The following is a 22,663-nucleotide window of genomic DNA, read 5'->3' as shown; positions in this document are numbered from 1 at the left end:
GAGAGCCTGCTCCAAATTTTTTTTTTTTTTTAATAACCAGGCATGGTAGCACATGCCTATAGTCCCAGCTACTAGGGACAATGGTTTTTGAGCCCAAGAGTTCAAGGTTACAGTGAGTTATGATCACACCACTGCACTCCAACCCGGGTGACAAAGCAAAACACCATTTCTTAAAAAAAAAAAAAAAAAAAGGAAATTTGTTTTCTCTATTAAAATGTCATTATTGCCACTGAGTACCTCCTACTTCTTGCTGTGCTTCCACCTTCAGAAACCGATATAGTTTGAATATTTGTCCCTGCCCAAATATCATGCTAAATTGTAGTCCTCAGGACTTGAGGTGTGGGGCCTGGTGGGAGGTGTTTGGGTCACGGGGGCAGATCCCTCAAGGTTTGGGGCTGTCTATACAACAGTGAGTTCTCATGAGATCTGGTCGTTTAGAAATGTGTGGCACTTCCCCCTCCCACACCTAGCCTCAACTCTTGCTCCTACTTTTGCTGTATGAAGTGCCTGCTCCCACTTCATCTTCTGCCATGATTGTAAGCTTCCTGATGTCTTCCCAGAAGCTGATGCCAGAGTTATGTTTTCTGAACAGCCTGCAGAACCGTAAATTAATTAAACCTCTTTATAAATTATCCAGTCTCAGGTATTTCTTTACAGCAATGCAAAAATGGTCTAATATAGAAACTATTTTAGCACTCTATTCTTATTACTCCTTTCTATGTAGTATACTGCAATAATGACAGTATTGCATAATACTGTAAAGCTAAGGGCTTTACAATCATTATCTTATTTCCTTCTCACTTTAATCCTGTGATGTAGGTGTCGTTATCCCTATTTAAAACATGAAAAAAACTCGTACAGAAAGATTCAGTAACTTGTCCCCAGTCACATGAACAGTGTATGATACAGCTAGGATTTAAACCATGGCTGTCTGGCTCCAACACTCCTAACTACCAAGCAAAGATTTCAGTATAACTCAATGATTGCCACACAAGGAGTACAAATTATTACAAGAGCTCAGTGGTGTTCATCTCTAGCTGAAAGAACCCTTCATTGTGGAGGCATTTAAACTTTCCCTTCTTTGGAAGATGGTAAAATTTCAAGTCAAACAGAGGAAGAAATCACAAGGATTTTCCCGTCTAATAAGCAGCATAAAATTGGCTGAAGCATATAAGCACATTCAAGAAGTCACAGAGAACAGCTGAAAGCCTTGAATGCCAAATATGAGATTGAGTATTATTACTTCAATAATCAATAGAGAACAATAGAATCAAAACAGTATTTTCCACGTTCATTGCTTCTACCAAAAGTCAAAATCTAGCAGTGTATACTTTAAAACTTCGTTGACTCTCCAATGTGGATGAAATCCCAATTCTTTAACATAGCATCACTCTACATTTTCACCTTCTTTAACGGCTGTTCCCAGACACATTAAGTTACCACAATTCCTTACACACAACATGCCCTCTTATGTCTTCCTGTATATATCCCCTGTCTAAAATGCCCTTCTTTCCCTGGAGGCAACCAGTCTAAAAGTCACTTCTATAAAGCCTTTTCCTATCTTCTTCAAGAATTTATGGCTTTTTCTTCTATATACAATGACTACAGCTACATCATATCTTTTATATATCTATCTATATTTCTCCACTGACTGTCAATCATTTTTGCAATGTTAGAATGTAGCACAGCACAAGCAGGCAGCAAGTACTGACACTTTCCCTGAACAAAGATTGGTCTGGGCCAGGCGAGGGGCTCATGCCTGTAATCCCAGCACTTTGGGAGGCCAAGGCAAGTGGATCACGAGGTCAGGAGATCGAGACCATGGAGAAACCCCATCTCTACTAAAAATACAAAAATTAGCTGGGCGTGGTGGTGGGCACCTGCAGTCCCAGCTACTTGGGAGGCTGAGGCAGGAGAATGGCGTGAACCCGGGAAACGGAGCTTCAGTGAGCCGAGATTGTGCCACTGCACTCTAGCCTGGGTGACACAGTGAGACTCCGTCTCAAAAAAAAAAAAAAAAAAAGATTGCTCTGGTAATAGAATGAAGAATCGTTTAAAGGCGGGAAACAAAAGAACGGGAGACTAGGCTAGCTGTGAGACAATTAAGATTTCATCTAGGCTGGTGGCAATGAGAGAAAAGCAAAGTATCTTGAGAGTCGATAATACAGTCCATCTGGTTTGCAGTCCATCTGATTTATCAATGAACCGAATAAGGGATGGGGGATGGAGCTCAGCAAGGACTCACGACTGGGGTGTTGTTGGACTTGAGTGTCTAAATAATGGTGGAAGTGAAGAGAAACAGTGGAGCACTGAGACTGAAGACTAAAATAATGACCTTATCCATGAATGCTGAGTTGGAGAAATCAGCAAGATACTCAGATAGAAATACCCAATAATTAAAAATGTAAAAATGAGAGTTGAGAGTTAGAGATATTAACTTAAAAGTTTCCCCAACAGTGGTTAAAAGCTATTACAGTTCAAGTAGATGAAATTATTACAGAAGAAAATGCAGAAGAAATGACTAAAAATTAATCTTAGTGATTTTTAAGCCTAGGAAGAGAAGTCAGTAAAACCATGGTCAGAAAGCTAGGAAGGCAGGGAAAAAAAAACCAGAACAGTGCAATAATATGGGAGCTAAGAAGAGATAAGAACATCTACCAGGTACCGGAACTGGTTAAGAGGCTAAAAGTTTTATAATTAGGTTATTCATGCTGCTAAAGCCTTTTCAAAAGAGTGATATGTGTGGAAAATTTCAAAATGTTATCTGAGCATGCTTTTAAGCAGCAGCAAAAATCAACAAAGAGAAAGACTGATGACTCGAGGAAAATAAATAGAATAACTCATGGAGCAAGATTATGGAGAAGGAATCATCAAAAACAATGAACAGACAATCTGGTTGTATCATCTTTAAATGCATGATAGCCAGAGTTGGTTCAGTTCATTTAGCTGCCTGGGCAGCTACCTACGTCCTATGACTACCACCACTTTCTTCCAGGCAATAACTGATTGCAGCAATGTAAACATGTAACCCAGGATTGGAAACAAGGGGTTCAATTATTCTCTGCTATTGGCTGAATTCCTGGAGGAGTGGGGCAGACGTATTTTACCATTTGGACAGAAGAGCAGAAAAAGCTGATCCACTTAGAGAAGTCTGCAGCAAATAGTAGCAAGAAGTGATACTAGCAAGAAACCTGATGGCTTTCTGGTTCTTGGCTCTAATTCCATCTGGAGGCCAAGCTCCATTCTTACCCTTGGGTTCTTTGGCACCCCTGTACTCTTAGAATAAATTTCCCTTTTCTGCTTTAACCTAGCTCAAATTAATACTTATAACAGATATCCCTAATTAGTATATACACCAAAATATGAGATTTTTTTTTAAGTTACCAATTGTATAAAATCTGAGTGCAGGCATGGCAAACTAGAATGTACTTTCTGAAAATAATGGCAGATGGCAGGTATGAACTTGGAAATAAAATCAAAATTAGAATAGCAGTCTAATAGTTGTGAAGCCAGAAATAATTTGTGAAGGCAAAACAAATACTATCTGGAAATCAAAACCAACTGATATAAAAGAAAAAAGCAGAACCTTTCTGAAGGAGGTTTAACTTCAAAAATGAAACTACCAATTTACTTTAAAATGCATCAAAATAAAATAGATTAATATTAGATGGAGAAAATAATGGATTAATGAATGGATATATGACAAATGCATCCAAAATAAAATAGATTAATATTAGGTGGAAAAAAGAATGGATTAATGGATATACGACAAGCACAGTAACATGTTAACAGCAGAATCTAGGTGGATGGTACACAAATGAATATTGTGAAGTTAATTCTGCAACACGTTTAAATATATGCAAAATGTTGGGGATGGGGGGGGCAGGGAATGAAAACTGCTGACACCATAATCCTTAAATTACATTACCTCATATAACAAGATTTGCCTGAACAGTAAATAGGAGCCATCTGAATAAGCATGGAATGTACATTATTTACTGATAGCAATAAATGGTTTAAACTGATACATCTAAGCCAGTTGTCTTAGCTTTTCCTCTTCTCATCACCCCCATAGACCCAGGCAGGGTTAAGCACACTATTCCTTAGGTTCCCTGTGGTCATGTTTTGGTTTCCCCCTTTGAGACTCAGGCTAGAACATCTAATTTCCTTTTATCTAAATTTCTAGAAAGCTGCTTCCCTAAATTATAAGATATAAACCTGCTCAAATATGATGTAGTCTTTCTCCAAAGATTCTGATTATTTTCAATTTTTTATTACTGGTCAGAATTAAGTCCAAACAAGCAACTGTTCCTTATTTCTGTCCATGCCCAATGAGATCAGTGAATGATGTATTCCAATGCTCTTTGACTTATTAAGGCCTTTTCTTAAAAATGTGCCTTAAGGAAATTATTAAGGATTTAATTGTAAAAAGCTTACCATAGCATTCTCTATAATGGGGAAACACTGGAAACAAATATAACACTGTCCTCATCATATAAATGGTACCTACATATAATACAATACTTCCTGAGTCACTGAAAATGATTTTACACATTATTATTTCTTGATAAGGAAAAGTATACACAAGACAGCGAGTGAAAAATCGTAATTTCAAGACATTATTATGGCATGACTTTGCACACATATGCTTATGTCTGAAAGGATCTATGCCAATGGGCTACAGCAGTTATCTCTTAATGTTAGTCTTCATTTAATTATTATTTTCTATTTTTTCTGCAACAAAATGCATAACATTTCAGAATAATAAAATTATTTTACATTTTCTCTATAATTGTAAAGTAACTGCCAGACATCCAGCTCCTAGCAGAATGACACTTCTAAACACTATCCAGATGGCTGAAAGACCATCATTACCAGAGCAAACTGCCACACCACTTTTATAAACTTTATTACATTGCCCAGATTTTCCTACCCTAATTCTTCTGATTCTGTTCTCATCCAAATGGTCTTCCAGACAATGGCACAAGAAAACGTGTAAAAGCTGAAAAATGTGGCATGAATAAGAGACCCTGCCTAGAACAGTAGAAGAGTTAGGTAAATCAGAAGCTGAAGTTTAAAAGGTACATATTTTAAACGGCAGTTAGAGGTGAGGGGATATGAATTGAGTCCAGCTACACCAGTCTCCTTGTGGCTTTCCTGATATGCCACATGTGCATTTCCTCTTAGGATATTTGCACATACTACTCCTCTGCCTAGAACACTCATTTGCCTGGATATCCATATGACTAAACTTATCTCCTTTAAATATCTGCTCAAATGTCATGTTTTCACTGACATCCTACTTAAAATTTGAACCCTACCTTCTTACCCTCTCTACTTTTTCTTTTTTCTACAGTACTTATCACCTTCTAACATACTTAATAATTTACTTACTTACTATGTTTAATTATCTGTTTCACCCATTGGAATGTAAGTTTCAAGAAAATAAAAATCTTTCTCCATTTTGTTCATTGACATAGCCCAAGTGCTTAGAACGTAAGTGACCAATAAATATTTGTTTAATGCACAAAATGAATGTGAAAGATTGTGAAGGAAAAAATGAACAGGACTGGGTGATAACAATATAATATCAAGGAAAAAGCTCTAAACTTGAGATTTTTTAAAAATCTGGAATCAGCCGAGCATGGTGGCTCACACTTGTAATCCCAGCACTTTGGGAGGCCAAGGTGGACAGATCACTCAAGGTCAGGAGTTCGAGACTAGCATGGTCCAACAGGGTGAAACCCCATCTCTATTAAAAATACAAAAATTAGCTGGGCGTGGTGCTGTGCACCTGTAATCCCAGCTACATGGGAGGCTGAGGCAGGAGAATCGCTTGAACCTGGGAGGTGGAAGTTGCAGAGAGCCAAGATGGTCCCACTGCCCTCCAGCCGGGGAAAAAGAGAGAATTCCCCTCAAAAAAAAAAAAAAAAAATTAAAATTAAAAAATCTAGATTCAAATTTAAGCTTTACCACTCAGTAGCTAGAAACTGACTAATATATTTTTCTGGCAAGTATCTAGGAATTTCCTAATCTGTGAAATGGGCAATTGTGAGGATCAGATTATACAAACATGTATGAGAGCAGCAGAGTGACTGCAGAATTAATTATTAATTTGAATAAATTCAAAAGAAAGTTCGATCTTAAAAGAACAAAAAGAAATTAAAGTTAGGGACTGAAGGATGTGACTGTGGGACTAGTGTTAATACTATGAGATATGAGAAAGCCCAGATAAATAAATTCTAGAGAATGAGAAAGAAGATAATGAGTTAGGTTTCCACCTATACCTGTACTGGACAGCATGGTATATCACTAGCCACATGTGCCTATTTAAATTAAAATTAAACAAAATGTAAAAGTCAGCTCCACAGTGGCTATGATACTGGATAACGCAGATTACAGAACATTTCTATCACAGAAAGCTCTACTGGATAGTGTTGACCTACAAAATTTGAGTTGACAGCAAAATATCCACTCCATAGTATATGTGACTAAAGTGATAAGAGAATTCAAGTAGGTGTCATTTTAATATTCCTTAGGCTGGATTCCTATACAGTTAGTTCAAGCACCTTTAGAAAAAAATGTCAAACCCAACTAGTAATCAATCTGAGTTGGAAATGCGAACTTCTGTGAACATAGCAAATTAAATAGTTCACGTTACTTGATTCTAAGGTCCTGGGATACCTGAGCATTTCCCTGCTTATAGGATGAGGTCTCTGACACAGCAACTATAAATAGAATTTGGAGAGTCCCACTGAAGTCAATAACAAGGATCTGGTCAGCATCCTGGCCAAATCTCTGATTAGTAATTTCAAACATGCTGGCAAAAACAAATGTTATACGCAATCATATAACAGTTTTCTTAGTGAATGACAAGATGATATCTACCCCTCCGAATCTCACCCAGGAGGCAAAACTCTCTCATCAAAAGTAACTGCAGTTATGGAATGGTAGCAATTTTCTTTAATGAGTAAGCATACTTCAACTACTGAAAGATCCAGAATTAAACATATAAATGCTTAAGAGAACCAAAGACAGATGTTAATGTTTTTAAAAAACTATACAAAAATTGATATTTTATATATTTACAAAACTTAAGAGAATCTAGTCTTTAAGAATGACTGACTTGTAACTCAAATTTAAGATGTGTAATTAATAGATCTGGACTTACGATTTTAAGCTGAAATCTTATAAGCTCGTAAATAATATGTGAACACTGCAAGGTCACTTTGTTTAAAAATCCAATTATATTTATTTATAAAAATGATTTAGTACCTGGGAGCATTCTGTTTATTACCTCAGACAATTGATGTACTTAAGAAAAGTAAATATATTAACTTCTAAACACTATTTTAATTACTTTAACCTCTTCCTATGCAGTAATATCTATAAAAACACTAGTTTGATATGCACTTCATATTAAAACAAGTAATTATTTGAACCAAAAGTAATCACCACCTAACTGTTCATCAATAACAGAATGGATAAATTGTGGTATATATCTACCCAATGGAATACTATTCATCAATAAGGATAAACAAAATGTGACTAGATGCAACATGGATGAATATCACAAACATAATACTGAGGGAAAGAAGCCAAACACAAAAAAGTACACACTGTATGATTCCATTTATATAAAGTTCAAACAGGCAAATCTATATGTTGGAAGTCAAGGTAGTGGTTATCCTGGTGGAAGGAGCCACTGGGATGAGCACAAAGAGGGCTTCCTAGAGTACTGGTAATGCTGTTTCTTAATCTAAATACAGATAAAACAGATGTGCTCATTCTGCAAAAATTAATTACGCCATAAGTTCTCTTTCTACTGTTTGGGTAGCATGTGTTAGGCTCTACACTTGCAGAGGAGGCCTTCTGTGGTACACTGCCTGTGATGGAGTCTAATTCAGGGTAAATATTAGGTAGTACAGATCTAAGCCACGATCTCCAACCAGCATTATCAGTAACAAAGCTAACGTTTTTACCTCTCTGTCTGCATCCTGTGTCTTAATCTCTCAGTTGATTCTGAGCTGAGCTGTTGGGACAGGGATATGACAAAATATTACCCCTAAGACCCAACAAGTAAAGAGAGCACTAATAGGCAGAGGACTATTAATACTTTACGCTACAAGGGTAGACTCTAGTCATGATCCTTTGATTTGATTTAGAGTTGAAATTAACATACTAATCGGATTAACACCAGAAGTTTTCTTCTCAATAATAAGGAAATAAAATCAAAAGGAGTAATATTTGCTTAGCACTTGCTTTTAAAGTGTTCCATAAAGTATCTCATCTGACCAAAACAGTAATCCATTTCTCTGCAGCCTAAAAATGGATCACTTAATTTATTCTCAGGCATTTTTATTAAGTGACCACAAGGGTAGATGGCTCTATAGTAACTTCCCAACATAAAAAAGTCTATATGGAGAAGGTCTGGTCCATCTTAAAAGGCAATCTACAGAAACATGCTAACAAATAACCACAGCGATTAAATCTTCAGTTTCTTGTTCATTCACAGTCCAAAGACAGTTTGCACATAGGCAGTAAACCCTCCATGACCTATTCTCTTTCCTCCTTTCTTCTCTGATCTTGGGTCTTCCACATTCTTCCTAATTCCCTTTTATTCCAAACACTGTCTTCTTCCACAAGTTAAATGGCAAAATTCACTCACAAAAGTAAACTGGCTGGTCTATCTTTTTAAACCACTCATTACATTTTCTTAAATTACGAACTTCATTTTGACAGAATGATGTTTTATAATTTATTCAGTAAGTACAACATAAACTAATGCCTTCTTAACTATATGACAAAGTATTTCATCATGATCTACTTAATCACAAAAGCTTTGAAACTTAGCATGACAAAGAGAGCAACATGATGAATAGTAAGTAGATAGTATCTCCCCGGGAACATTAGGTGAGGTAATCCAGCATAGAGGAAAGAACATGGACTCTGGAGCAAGAACAGAGTTGAAATGCCATCTCTTTCATTTCATAAATGCAAGGCCTTAGATAAATTAACTTCTCTAAGCCTCTAGTTCCTCAACTGTAACATACATATAGTATCACTCACTTTTCAGAGCTGTTGTGTGAGATTTAAATGACATAATGTACACAAGCTTTAGCATGGTTCCTGTCATATTAGGACTTATTCAATTAAAATTCCTACTACTACTATCACTAGAATTCCTAGCTAGGAATTCAAAATAGAGTAAATATTTCATTCAACATGAACTACCAAAATAAGCTTGAATTTTGCCAAACGATGTTAAATTTTAAGCCAGGTCACTTGTGCAAATAACCTTTGCTGCGGAACTGTATCAGCTCTCACAGGCCACAGGATAGTCTCTTGGAAAATATTTACAACAGGTTAACTCAGCTGTATTCCTTCTGGAAAAAAGCTACCAAAGCTTCCGGCAGATGTTAAATAATACTTTTTTGTTTTGTTTTTTGAGACACAGTCTCACTCTGTCATCCAGGCTGGAGTATGATGATACAATCTCAGCTCGCTGCAACCTCTGCCTCCCAGGCTCAAAGCAATCCTCCTGCCTCAGCCTCCCAAGAAGCTGAAACCACAGGCCCATACCACCACATTCAGCTAATTCTTTTTGTATTTTTGTAGAGATGGGGTCTCACCATCTTACCCAGGCTGGTCTTGAACTCCTAGGCTCAAGTGATTTGCCTGCCTGGGCCTCCCAAAGTGCTGGGATTACAGGTGTGAGTCACCACGCCCGACCTTAATATACTGCTTTTTATTAAAATGGCATTTGTGACATTATAAACAAGTAAACTAAACAATTAGTGGCATTCTTAATCAGACATTCTTTTGACCTGAACATTTATAATCTCTGTAAAAACTGCCATTGAGCAGTTCTGACTAATGCAAACTACAATGAGGTTGGAGCCAAAGTTATAACTGGGAAAGAGGTTAGCAGTGTGGAGGAATGAAAGTTAACATGGGATTTTTTTCTTCTCTTTTTCGTAAGATCACAAGAGCCAAAAAAAAAAAAAACTGAAAAAAATCCAAAACCAAGATATAAAAGTGTTACATATGTAATTGACATTTACTATCATTTTTAAGGATCTAAATTGCACTTAGAAGCAAAGTCAAAATAAAAACTGTACATGGGTAACATGCACTTAAGGAAAAAAGGAGGATCCAAAAGTAAACTGTTACTTCAATACTCCGCTCAGCAACTTCAAATGAGAACATATGTTCCGGGATAGAGTAATTGGAGCCAGCCAGTCCTGGTGGCTCATGCCTGTAATCCCAGCACTTTGAGAGTCTGAGGTGGGTGGATCACTAGGTCAGGGGTTCGAGACCAGCCTGGCCAAGATGGTGAAACCCCATCTCTACTAAAAATACAAAACTTAGCTGGGCACAGCGCCTGAATCCCAGCTACTGGGGAGGCTAAGACAGGAGAATCGCTTGAACCTGGGAGGCAGGAGGTTGCAGTGAGCTCAGATGGCGCCACTGCACTCTAGCCTGGGAGACAGAGCAAGACTCCACATCAAAAAACAAAACAAAACAACAAAAAAAAAAAAAGAAAAGAAAAGAAAATTGGAGTCCACTTCATAGAAGACCATGTGATAAGTAAACAGCAGGTTTTGTTAGGTCAGCCCTCTGAAATGTCCACATTCCTCTGGACTGTGTCATCCCTTTTCTATTGTCGTTCGGTCTCCAAACTCCTGTGGCATTAATTTAGTCACATAGTTTTAAAGTGTGATTAAACTTTAATGGTGTCACCTAATGAACTAACTTCTAAAACTCTCACACACATCATTTCCTCCCTATTTTCATTGCCATCATCTTAGTTTAATTCTTCATTATTTCTTACCTATTGTGTTACAACAGCTTCCTCTAACTGATCTATGTCCATCCTTACCATTTTCCAATCCATTCTTAACATTGTAGCTGGAGTGACTTCTCTCAAACCCAAACCCAATCTGATCATGTCTCTTCCCAGCTTAATTCCTTCAAGGGTTCTCTATCACCAAGCCCCTTCAGCTGCTTCATTTTTCTTTATATTTATCACTACCTGACATACTGTATTACTTGTTTGTTCACTGTCTCCACTCCAGCTAGAATATAAGTTCCATAGAGCAGAGTTTTTGTTCACTGCTATATTTTACAAGCATGAATGAATGCATGAACTAATGGACTGATAACCCACAAGCCAAAGACCTCCATGACCTGCCACTGCCCTCCTTTCATTTTATTCTCACCTCTACCAATACTAAATCATCTAGTTATGTAAATACAATATGCACTTTCATGCCCTCTTGCTTTGCCATATGCTGTTTCCTTTGCCTGGAATATAAACTCTCAAACTACCATCAATATTTTAAAACCTTCTCCAGAAAGCTTCCTCTGACCACCACCACCCACCCATCCCCATATAGAGTCTTTCCTTTGTGCTACATTTGTACCTGTATCTACAGTGGCTCTAATCAAACTGCACTTTGTCTTTCACTTCCTAGACTGTGAAGTCTTTGAGGCTGAAGACTACTTATTCCTCTCTTTACCTCCAATGCCTAGGACAGGACCTTCACAAAGTAACTACTCTATAAATGTTGAAACATACCCCTGACTATTCTGTAACAGGAATGAAAATATGGCATTTCAAGAAGTCACTACTCCAGGCCATGATGAATTTAAGTATAACCAATCATGTGATAAAACAATTACAACCAATGCCATCATCCAAGGTAACAAAAGGGAAAGACTAATAACAAATCACAAAATTATTCCAAAATAATTGACATATAGGCATACTCACACCTTATTAGATATATACTGTGGTTCCTCCTTCCTCCATCATTTGTCTTCCCTTTAGGCTGGATTCTGTAGCTGGCAACTGGAGGCCCAGCTAAGCAGGCAGTAGAAGGGAGACTTGGGTTCCTCATGAACAATCTTTCAAGTATATCACCTTCTGTGGAAGCTTTTGATGTGTCATCTAAGTTTCTGTGTTCCCTCATATTTTGATAAAAAAATCTCAAAGTACCAGTACAAGACTAGATTTTACCATGAGCCGTCTAACCCTGAACCAAAGACCAGAGCTTCCAACCACCTATAACCTATGCAATAAATGGGTTACAATTGCGCCTCAACTATCAACGCCTTCAGTCCTTGGAGCAGCCACACATGGCATCCCTGACCAGTCACTTTCAACTATAGGAAGACTCATCCATCATCTTGGTGTGCCTTACAAACACTACTATTTTTTCTTTGAACACTGTAAACCAAGCCATTAAATCTAACCATAAGGAAAACCTGCCGTCCTTGCTTCGTTCTAAGAGTGTGAATCTGCATAAAATGTACAATCACACACATGCATACAAATGAGTAGACATAAATGTACATGAAACCATTTAGAAAAGTTTTAAACCCAATGACAGCTATTAATAATATAACCTCAAGTGAAGCCAGGAGACGAGATGAAATCCTTTATTCCTCCCCTCCCCACCACTCGGTAACCAAGTTATGGAAAATTTACCTCCTAACATTTTCTCAATTAAGTTGCCTACTCCCAAAAATTTGCCTTAGTTCAGAATCCCAGCATTTCTCCCTGTGATAATAGTCTCCTAGTCTCTCTGCCTTTGGACACAGTGAAAACTGCAGCTACCATTCTTTGAAAGGTTATGTGACAGGCATTGCACTAAACACTTGATCATTTAACTCTATTTTTTTCAACTCTCACAGCAACAGTGCAAAACAGGATTACTGTTCCCGTTTTCACAAATGAGGGGGACTGAAACTCTGAGAGGTTAAGTGATTTGCCGAAGATAATACATACAGTTGAAACTGTGTAGTGGAAATTCAAATCCAGGTCTATATTCCCAGCCATTATATTGCCAAAATGCTCAACTGTCTTCAATTTGCTCCCAGTTGTGACCTTTATTAAAGGTAAATCTAATCGTGTATTGCCCCACGTAAAATCCGGTAAATAAGATTCACCTTTTCAGTCTTCGTCCCACGTCATTCTCACACTCTGCTGCTACACTTAAGTCTCAGCAGTTCCCTAATTTGTCTTTAACTTTTTTGACTGTGAACATACTGTTTGTATGCCACGAAAAATTTTCCCCTTTGGTAAACTAGTACTAATGCAAACATCCAAAATTTACTCAATCTTTACTTTGGAACATCTTTGCACTAACAAACACCAACCTAAATCTGGATTAAATGACCAGGTGCTATAGTTCTCAGTTAAGTTTCTCATAACGCTGTATTATAATTTTACCTACTAAGCTATTCCTTCCTTAAGAGTAAATACTGTATTTTTAAATTTCTGTATTGCTGGCACAGTGAGTATTTTGTAAAGACTCATGTATGTTGAATTAATTCATCAGAAGCAAGTATAGCTTAGGAACTTGGCCATGAAGTCAATTTGATGTGCTTTCGAATTCTAATCTGTCACACAGCTATCTGCTAAGCCTCCAGCAGACTTAATTTTAATTTATCCATCTGTAAAATGGAAGAAAACCGCACACACCTCATAGCATGGGAAGAAACAAAGATTTAGCACAACCTTTGGCACACTTAAAAGTACACTTTAAACATTAGCTACATATTTTTTTCACTCTCGGTTTATGCACGGTGACAAAGCCACACGTCAGAAAATAGCTTCTCCTAATAGCTTTCATCAGAGATTAAGGAGATCGAGACCATCCCTGCTAACACGGTGAAACCCTGTCTCTACTAAAAATACAAAAAAAAAAAAAAAAAAAAAAAATGAAGAAGATTTCTCCAAAAAAATCTAAAGTCAAGATCTCTTACAAACATCCCTCATCGGTAGACCCTTGTCATTTAGCTTCTGGTTACACACAGCTCAGTAGCTATACTACCACCTTAAACCACCAGCTAATGTTTGCAGTTTATGGTTTCTTACCATTCATCGGTTTCCTCCCTCAAAGTCAACACATCTTGCTGCTAAGCAAGCGGAACTTACCCCACAGATACCAGTCAGCACCTTTTTCCAGGGCACCATCAGTTTCCCCCACAGCAGCCTTTCGCGAATTAGAGAGATCCCTATGGTCTATCTATCATCTAGTACAAACTTAAATCTCCTCGGAGCAAAACAGAACCTCTGCTACCCATTCCAAGACCTCAGCACCCAAACTATTACTTCAAGATAAAAAGAATGAATTCCTGCCACTAAAAGCTCAGGAAAAAGGAACCCTTTAAATCCTCCTCCAATTAGAGTTCTTCAAGTCTGTTTCCCTCACATAGTGACCAAAATCCATCATCCCGCCCCCTTCCTGACAGAATCCAGGGTCTAGTCTACTCTCTCGAAAGAGAGGTGGGTCCCTACTTTCAGGGACCGGGATGCCTTCCGCCTACCCGTGTCACTTCCTTTCCCACCTCGCCTGCCCTCCTTCAGCGCAGGCCAGGCCTGGTCCCTCGCTGCTAACTCTTTCCACGCCCCGCTACTCACCGTTTCTTTGGGATGGTGCCCGACTCCTGCGCGGCGGGAGTGGCCGTGGGCGCCGCCGTGGCCGCCGACGCGGCTCTCCGCGCTTTGCACTCATTGGTACTCAGAGCCTCCCGGGGCCGGCCCAGCAGATGGCCGGAGAGAACCCGCAGCCTCCGCCCGTGGCGGTCCGGGTCCCGGTCCCGGTCCACTGCAGACCCGTAGCTCGCGCCCGCGCCCGCGCCCGAGCCCGTCCCACCCGCTGCAGCCGCCGCCTCCGCCATGGCTACCGCCTTGTGCCGCCGCCCGGAACCGCTGGGCGCGGGTGAAAGGTCACTCATAGCGGCGCCCGGCGCGCCCATTCGCTGCGGCGCATCCCGACAGCCACCGCGGCAACTTGGCGGCGGGTGCCATGCGTCTGGCGCTTCACGTTCTCTGCCCCCACCCACCGCGCCATCGCTCCCCGGTCTCGCCTTGGGAAGCGCGCACCTGCCAAGCAGGTGAGTTCGAGCTGACTCCAAGTTAGCTCAGCCCGGGCCAGCTGGACCAAGAGCCAAACCACGTCTGCCCTCGAGATATCCTAGAACCCTGGGTGGTGTCCTTGGGTGTGGCCTGAGGGCCTTCGAGGGCAGATCCCTTGGAGCGCGAGAAGTGAGCAGTGCTACTGGACCTGATGGATCCAGCGGCATCCTTTTCCTGACCTGTGCTCTTCCTCCCTGCGGGGTCACCAAAGTAACTCAAAGCTGACCATCATTGCCTGTAACCATTAGAGCAAATAACTCTATCATTTTCTTATTTCTCACCACCTATTTCGTGCCTGGCACTGTGTTTAATGCTAGATCACAAGTAAGTACAAAAAGTGAGTTGCAACTTCAGTTCTGTTTTCATTCATTACTGGATCTTAATCCCTTCCTAACTCTAACAAAGTTTCTTATTGGTACAGATAAAAATTACCCAAGAGCTGTTAAGACATCTCAGTTATTTACAGATTGAATTCATTTCTGGAAGATAGCACGTGAAAAGTGCTCCTCACCTATTTTTCAGCCAGTGTCTTGCATAAGAATTAGCAAAAACTCACATACACTGGCCATTGTCATTCTCCATCCTGTCTCCACTTTCACGTCATGCTTTCCTAACAAGAAAAATATTGGCAATGAAATCTGAGGAACACCACATCCGTGGGACTAGAGACTAACAGTTGTTCTCTAGGGTGTCGCCAGCTTCTAAAATTGAGATTATGCCTTTACAGTGAACTTCCAAAGAGGCTCAGACTGGTTAAAAACTATCAATTAAGGGCTAAGCAAATTGTTGTTGGAGGGCCAGCTCTAGCCTGTGACCTGTTTTTTACACAGCCCTCATGCTAATGGTTTTTGTATTTGAGAAGGGTTGTTAAAAAAAAAAAACAAGAAATTTTTTAAAAGAATATGCAACAGAGACCTTATGTGGTCCCACAAGCCCCAAAATATATGTTACCTGGCCTTTACAGGAGGTCCTAATGTCCTCTGAAATTCACATACAAAGAGATGCCAAACCGTTGAAAACAGTCCAAATGTTTAGCAACAGAGAAATGGTTAAATAGTCAATATGATAAAATACTTTTGCAGCTATTAAAATAATTTAGTACAGTTGTAGAAACAAGAAAGAATTATGAATTTGGTAAATATAAAAAATGGCCATAACCTAGGCATCTTATACATATCTCTTTAATCAATCTTTGCAGCAACACAATGACATGTTTGATTATCCCTATTTTATAGATGAAGTCTCAAGGAGAATAAGAAACTTTTCTTAAATAGCTATATTTTATCTCAAATACCATATACGTCATGTTATTGTCCTTATTCCACCATTAGAGTTTGGGGACATTAACTTTGTATGTTAAAATTACTTATATAGGCTTGGGGTTTTTGTTTTTTATTTTATAGATTCTGAAATTGAACTTTCTAAAATAAATTTTCACTTTAGTTATAAACTATACTCCTGGTTCTTAAGAATTGAGTTCTGGGAAGAATTTCAGAGATTGCCACCACAGCTAAAAGGACCTCATTCATGAGGTGCAAGAACATGAAACACATATAGCACTTTCCTAGGTATTTATAACTGAAAAAAGAGAATCTTTAGTTGATCTTGTGTAATTAAATATCAAAGCATGGAAGCCACTAGTTTCTGGCTTTTGCGTACTTTGTTGCCTACCCTCACAACAAAGAAGTTGTACCTGATTGACATTTTCAGTATTCAGCTGATGCTCAGAAAAGTGGCTATATGCTCCTGCATATTTGATAACAGAAGAAAAATACTAGCTTCCTTTCCTTTACTTGATTTCATTGTCAATTAGAGGAGTTGTCTCTTATTTAAAAATTTTAAAACCCACTTTGCCTTCCAATGTCATGTACATAATTCTAATGGTGTTCTTTTTGTCTTGCACAATCTGAAGAAAGCCACACTCATCTCCTCTGACCTGATAAAGCAGTCTCCAGAACAGATAGATGGAGGTGGCTCAATCCAATAATTAATGAGCCAAGAATTATTCCCTCATACTAGCTCCTCAGTTCATCTAGGCATTACCTCCATTTCCTCATGTTTTACCTCCTCCTTTATCTTTAGAATCCAATCTCAGATGTCACTGATGAAGTTGTTGCAGAGAACTACAATAACAGCTGTCTAGACCTACCAGTTATTGAATTGAGATGTCCTGTAGCCTTTGATACAGTAGGTCATTTTTTGTTTTTGCAAGAATGTAATCCCCTGATTCTCCATGTGCTTCCTTGAATGGGGTACAAACTGAGCTCATTTTCCCCTCCCTTTTATGCTTCCCTATACTCCACCAAGGTGCCACTGTCATCCTGTTCCATCCACCTCAGGGTTATTTTCAGCCTTTTCTTCTTTTACCTTTTATATTAAGTACATCAACAGTACATTATCCTCTGTGTCTCTTAAATCTATTCTTTCCCTGAGAATTTATCCTCTTGCTTACCATTTATCATATACTGCCTTTATATGTTAATTAACTTTTCATTTACTTATGTCTGTTTCTTCCAGTAGGCCATAAACTCCATGAAGGCAGAGTTCATATCCCACGTAAGAATCTGAGACTTATACTTAATTTATGAATGACTCATCACTTTGAATTTGGGGAGAGACACTGAGCCAGAGTCCCCATAGGAACTATTTTCCTCTTTTCCCCCATTTGAAAATGCCTAGCTAACGGAGCTTCCAGTGAGCTGAGACTGTGCCACTGCGCTCCATCCTGGGCAACAGAGTGAGACCCTGTCAAAAAAAAAGAAGGAAGAAAGGAAAGAACGAAGGAAGGGAGGGTGGGAGGGAAAGAAAATGCCTAGCTAATATTTAATGTACAAAGTTACCTCATAGAAGAGCACTTTCCAAGATGATGGGAATGTTCTGTATCTGTACTGTCACTGCTAGTCATATGTGACTATGAGCACTTGAAATTGGGCTAGGAAAACTGAGAAACTGAATTTTTAATTTTAATTAATTAATTTAAACTTAAATGGCTTTATATGACTCATGGTGACTATATTTGATAGCACAGTTGCAGAGTTTAAGTTATTGGTGCCTGGAGATATCAACCTTACCTTTCCCCTACTACTGTTATAACCCACACTGGGGTATGGAGAAGAAAAGTATGCAAGAAGTATTTGTCCCTTGCATACTGACCTAGGGCTGTAAATGTATTTTTTTCAGAAAAAAAAAATGCTATAAATGATTACGTGTGGTCAAAATAATACCATTTCCAGTACATTATGGATTAGATAGGCTTTTATAAGGCAGCTTGCTGATCTAACCATCAGAAATAAGTTTCTTTTATGTAATGTGCAAGTCAAAGATAAGTCTTGGGAATGGTAAGAAAAAGGGTTTCCATAAGGTTTCCAAGCCTATGCAGTTACCTCCTTTCTGATTCACCACCTCCTTTGTAACACAGGCTCTGTAAAAAAGTTAAGACATTCTAAGAGTTATTTGACTAACGCAAAAGAACTATTTAATGGTTCTGAGAAAAGTCAGACAATGAGGAGGACTTGATATTTGTGCTAGATCTCCAGATCTTAAGAAATTGTTCAAGCACTATCCAGTCAAGCTCGGAAGGATCTGTTAATTTTTACCTGACTCCCTGGAGTGCTCAATCTGACACTACTAAAATACTTTAAATGTAAATGTAGTTAACTGCTCTCTTGTCTAAATTGAGGTATAGATATGCTTCTTGCCAACTCTCAGAAGGCAAAATGTATAAATTTTGCAGATGTTAACTGAGTAACAAAAAGCTTTCTTCTGGGTGATAAAAAGCTTAATGTAAACCAAAATTGTACTAGTAGAAAAACTACTGATTATATATAGTATATGTATTTTAAATATGTGTACAATAATGAAAACATAGACAGTAAAAGCATTAATTAATAGGTGCTATGAGATGCAAAAGTATTTAAGCCAATTCCTCGTTTACATGGTGTAATCAGGCTAGTTAGGAGTCAGTCTGTAAGTGGGAAAAAAAAGTATGTAATACTATTGGTGGGAATAAGTATGAAGGTGACCTTGATGAAGAGTTTCCTACCACCTCTCCATACAAAAGTAGAACCCAAGCAGGATATCCTGAATTCATGCTACCAGAGGAACAGATATTTCACATGAAGCCAAGTCTGTCGAGATTCTTGTGATTCCCACAAAAATTAAAACCTCAGTGAATATCACTTTTAGGTAGGCCATCTCAACAAATCTGTTCTTTCTGAGTCCTGGGACACTTGGCTCTTGATAACTTGGCTCTTAATTGAGAGCAGACCACATGCACAGAAACAAGCAGTAAATGTATGACCTGTAATTTTAAGTGGAGTGGATTTATTTGCATTCATGATTAACTCCTGGAATCATGCACCAAATTTCTTTATTGCTTTGATTTTTATTACTTGTCTTCAGAACTTCTGAGTGATCCCTAAATATAGGAATTTTTGGATTTTTATACCCTTTTTTTGTGAAATATAACACAAAGAAAAGTGAACCAAAGCATAAATTATCACAGATCAAGTACCCTTAATTTACCATCTAGGTCAGGAAATAGAACATTACAGAATCCAGAATTCCCCCTTATGCTCTCTCCCAATCGCTTTATGCACTCTCCCTGCCCACCAAAGGTAACCATTGTCCTAGTTGTATGATAAGCACTTCCTTGTTTATTTTTTATGGTTTTACCAACTAAGCATGCATCCTTTACCTGCTCCTGTTTTTTGCATTTATATAAATAGAAGCTTATGATATGTTCTTTTGTGTCTGGTTTCTTTCATTCAACATTATCTTTATGAGTTTCAATAATATTGTTGTAGTTGTGCATTTATTTTCTTTGCTGTATAATATTCTGTTGAATCCATATATCAGGGTTTATCTTTTCAACAATTAATGGATGTTCGAAGTGTTTCCAGTTTCATACTACTATGGATAGGGGTTGCTATGCACATTGTTGTAATGTCTCTAGGTGGACAGGCATATGAATTTCTGTTGAGTGTCCATCTAAGAGTGGAATTCCTAGGTCAGAAAGTGTACATATGTTTAACTGTGCTTAACTGTAACAGATAATGAAGCACCAATCCGTTTTCCAAAGAGATATTACAAAATTTTCTACCCCAGCAGTATATGAAAGTTCCCATTTCTCTAATATGTGTTATTGTCAATCTAGTTAGTTTCAGTCACTCTGATAGATGTGTACTATTATCTTATTGTGGTTTTAATTTGCAGTTCCCTGATTACTAATGAGATCAAGCACCTTTTTATGCATTTGTTGACTATTTGGATGTCATTATTTGTGAAACTACTGTTGTAGACTCTTATTCATCTTTCAGTTGGTTACCTTTAATCATCGTATTGATTTGTAAGAATTATTCATATATTTCAGATATGAGCCTTTTTAGATAGATGTATTGCAAGTTTCTAATTTCATTATGTGATTTGCCTTTTTATTTGCCTAATAGTGATGTTTGAAGAGCAAAAGATGTAACTTTCATTATGATCAAATTTACCAACCTTTTCCTTTATTTAATATTTTTTGTGTTGTGTTTAAGATATCTTTTTCTGCTTTGAGGTAGTGAAGGTAATTCTCCTGTATTATCTTCTAGAAGCCTTATTTTTATAAGGTTTTTTTGACTTTCATATCTATATCGATTCGCCTTTCATATTTATATCTATAGTTCACCTGGAATTGATTTTGGTGTTTGTGGAATAGAAGTCAAGTTTTTTCCCCCCACATTGGTATGGGGGGTTGTCTCAGCACCACTTGTTGAAAGATCTTGTTAGACATTGCCACCTTTGTCATCAATCAAGTGTCCATATAAGCACTGATCTATTGCTGGGCTCTCCATTCTGTTCCATTGGTTTATGTATCAGCTTTGTATCAATATCACACTATCTTAACTATTATATATTCTTCTAGATCTTTTACATAGAATTGTATCATTTGTGAATAATGACAGTTGATTCCTTCCATTTCAATTGTTATATCTTGTGCTTTTTCTTGCCTTACCCAGCTGGCTGGGACCTCCAGTGCATTGTTAAATAGAAGTTTAGATAATGGCAACCTTATGATTTTCCTGATTTCCAAGGGAAATCTCTCCACATTCACCATTGTTTGTAGTAGGGTTCTGATGTTTTGCTTTTTTAATAAACCTTTTAGCAGATTAAGGAACTCCACTTTTGATCGTGGTTTGCCAACAGTTTTTATCATAAATGGATATTGAATTTTAGCAAATGTTTTTTCTTGCCGGGCTGGGTGGCTCATGCTTGTAATCCCAGCACTTTGGGAGGTGGAGGCGGACAGATAATTTGAGGCCAGGAGTACAAGACCAGCCTTGCCAATATGGCGAAACCCCACCTCGACTAAAAATATAAAAATTAGCCAGGCGTGGTGGCACACACCTGTAATCCCAGCTACTCAGGAGGCTGAGGCAGGAGAATCACTTGAACCCGGGAGGCAGAGGTTGCAGTGAGCTGAGACTGTGCTATTGTACTCCAGCCTGGGAGACAGAGCAAGACTCTGTCTCAAAAAAAAAAAAAAGCATGGGCTGGTGACAGGGGTGGCTTCTGTATCTGTTGAGATAATCATATGATTTTTCTCTTTTATTCTGTTGGTAAGGTAAATTATAAGGATTGGCCTTCTGCTGTTAAGGCAACCTTGTAATCCTGGCATAAACCCAACCTGGTCATGAGGTATTGGCCTTTTTATATATTACTGAATACAGTATATTAAAATGTTGTTTAGGGATTTTTATATTTATATTCAAAAATATATATTTAAAAGTATATTAAAAGTATATTTAAAAGTAATTTAAAAGAAATTTTTCTTTCTCTAATATTCATGTCAGGTTTTGCTGACCTCATGAAACAAGCTAATGCGTACTCCTTTGTTTTCTAGTGTCAAGAAGAGTTTGTATAAGATTGATCATTATTTCTTCCTTAAATGTTTGGTAGAATTCGCAAAAGAAACAATCTGAACCTGGAGTTTTCTTTATGGGAAGGTTTTTATTGATAGATTAAATAAAATAATGCTATTCGGATTTTCTATTTATACTGTTTGTTTTTTCTTTACTTTTTTTTTTTTTTTTTTTGAAACAAGGTCACTCTGTCACTGGAGGGCAGTGGCATGATCATAGGTCACTGTAACCTGGAACTCCTGGGTTCAGATAATCTTCCCACCTCAGCTTCCTGAGTAGCTGGAATTACAGGTGCGTGCCACCATTCTGGCAGGTTTTTTTTACAGACTATATCTCTAAGGGGTATAAATTTCTCTCTAAGCAATTCACTTTATTCCTTCAAGTTTTGATAACTGTATTTTCACTATTATTCACTTATAAATAGTTCACTTTTGTATTTAAAAATAATAAGTATCCTTTCTTGTTTGGGAGTATAGGGTTCCATATAATGCTTGTTCAAATTTGTTGATTGTATTGTTTAAATATTTTAAATCGTAGGTATTTTATCTACTTATTCTATCAGTTATTGATAGTATGTTGAAATATTCCACTATTATGGATTTATTCATTTTTCCTTGTAGGTCTGCTGATTTTTATTTTCTCTATTTTGAAGCTATGTTGTAGATATATCAAAATTATTATATTTTTCTGGCAAACTGAACCTGTTATAATTATCAAGTGTCCCTCTTTGTTTCTAATAATGGTTTTTGTTTTAAAGTTTAACTACACCAGCTTTGTGAGTGTGTGTATGATTCCGTCCTATAACTTTTAGTCTTTTTGTATCCATATATTT

General features: G+C 37.9%; 1 protein-coding gene and 1 long non-coding RNA gene across 4 annotated transcripts in view; one reads left to right on the top strand and one right to left on the bottom strand.

The window, feature by feature from the left end:
• AGPS (alkylglycerone phosphate synthase) overlaps window positions 1-14,831 on the bottom strand; it is a 155,927-nt gene extending 141,096 nt beyond the window's left edge. Inside the window, exon 1 of the mRNA XM_023212321.2 lies at window positions 14,432-14,831. Within this exon, the coding sequence (XP_023068089.1) occupies window positions 14,432-14,769 (338 nt within the window). The 5' untranslated portion in view covers window positions 14,770-14,831. The remainder of the gene's footprint in view (window positions 1-14,431) is intronic.
• Window positions 14,793-22,663, top strand: part of LOC111542768 — a 100,067-nt gene continuing 92,196 nt past the window's right edge. For all 3 annotated transcript variants that reach the window (XR_002731653.2, XR_002731652.1, XR_002731654.1), the window contains exon 1: window positions 14,793-14,907. This is a non-coding gene — a long non-coding RNA (uncharacterized LOC111542768). The remainder of the gene's footprint in view (window positions 14,908-22,663) is intronic.

This window comes from Piliocolobus tephrosceles, chromosome 11 (assembly GCF_002776525.5).
Source record: "Piliocolobus tephrosceles isolate RC106 chromosome 11, ASM277652v3, whole genome shotgun sequence".
NCBI classification, from domain to species: domain Eukaryota; kingdom Metazoa; phylum Chordata; class Mammalia; order Primates; family Cercopithecidae; genus Piliocolobus; species Piliocolobus tephrosceles.
Note: the sequence above shows the minus strand (reverse complement) of the source record. Positions and strands in the feature narration are given on the sequence as shown.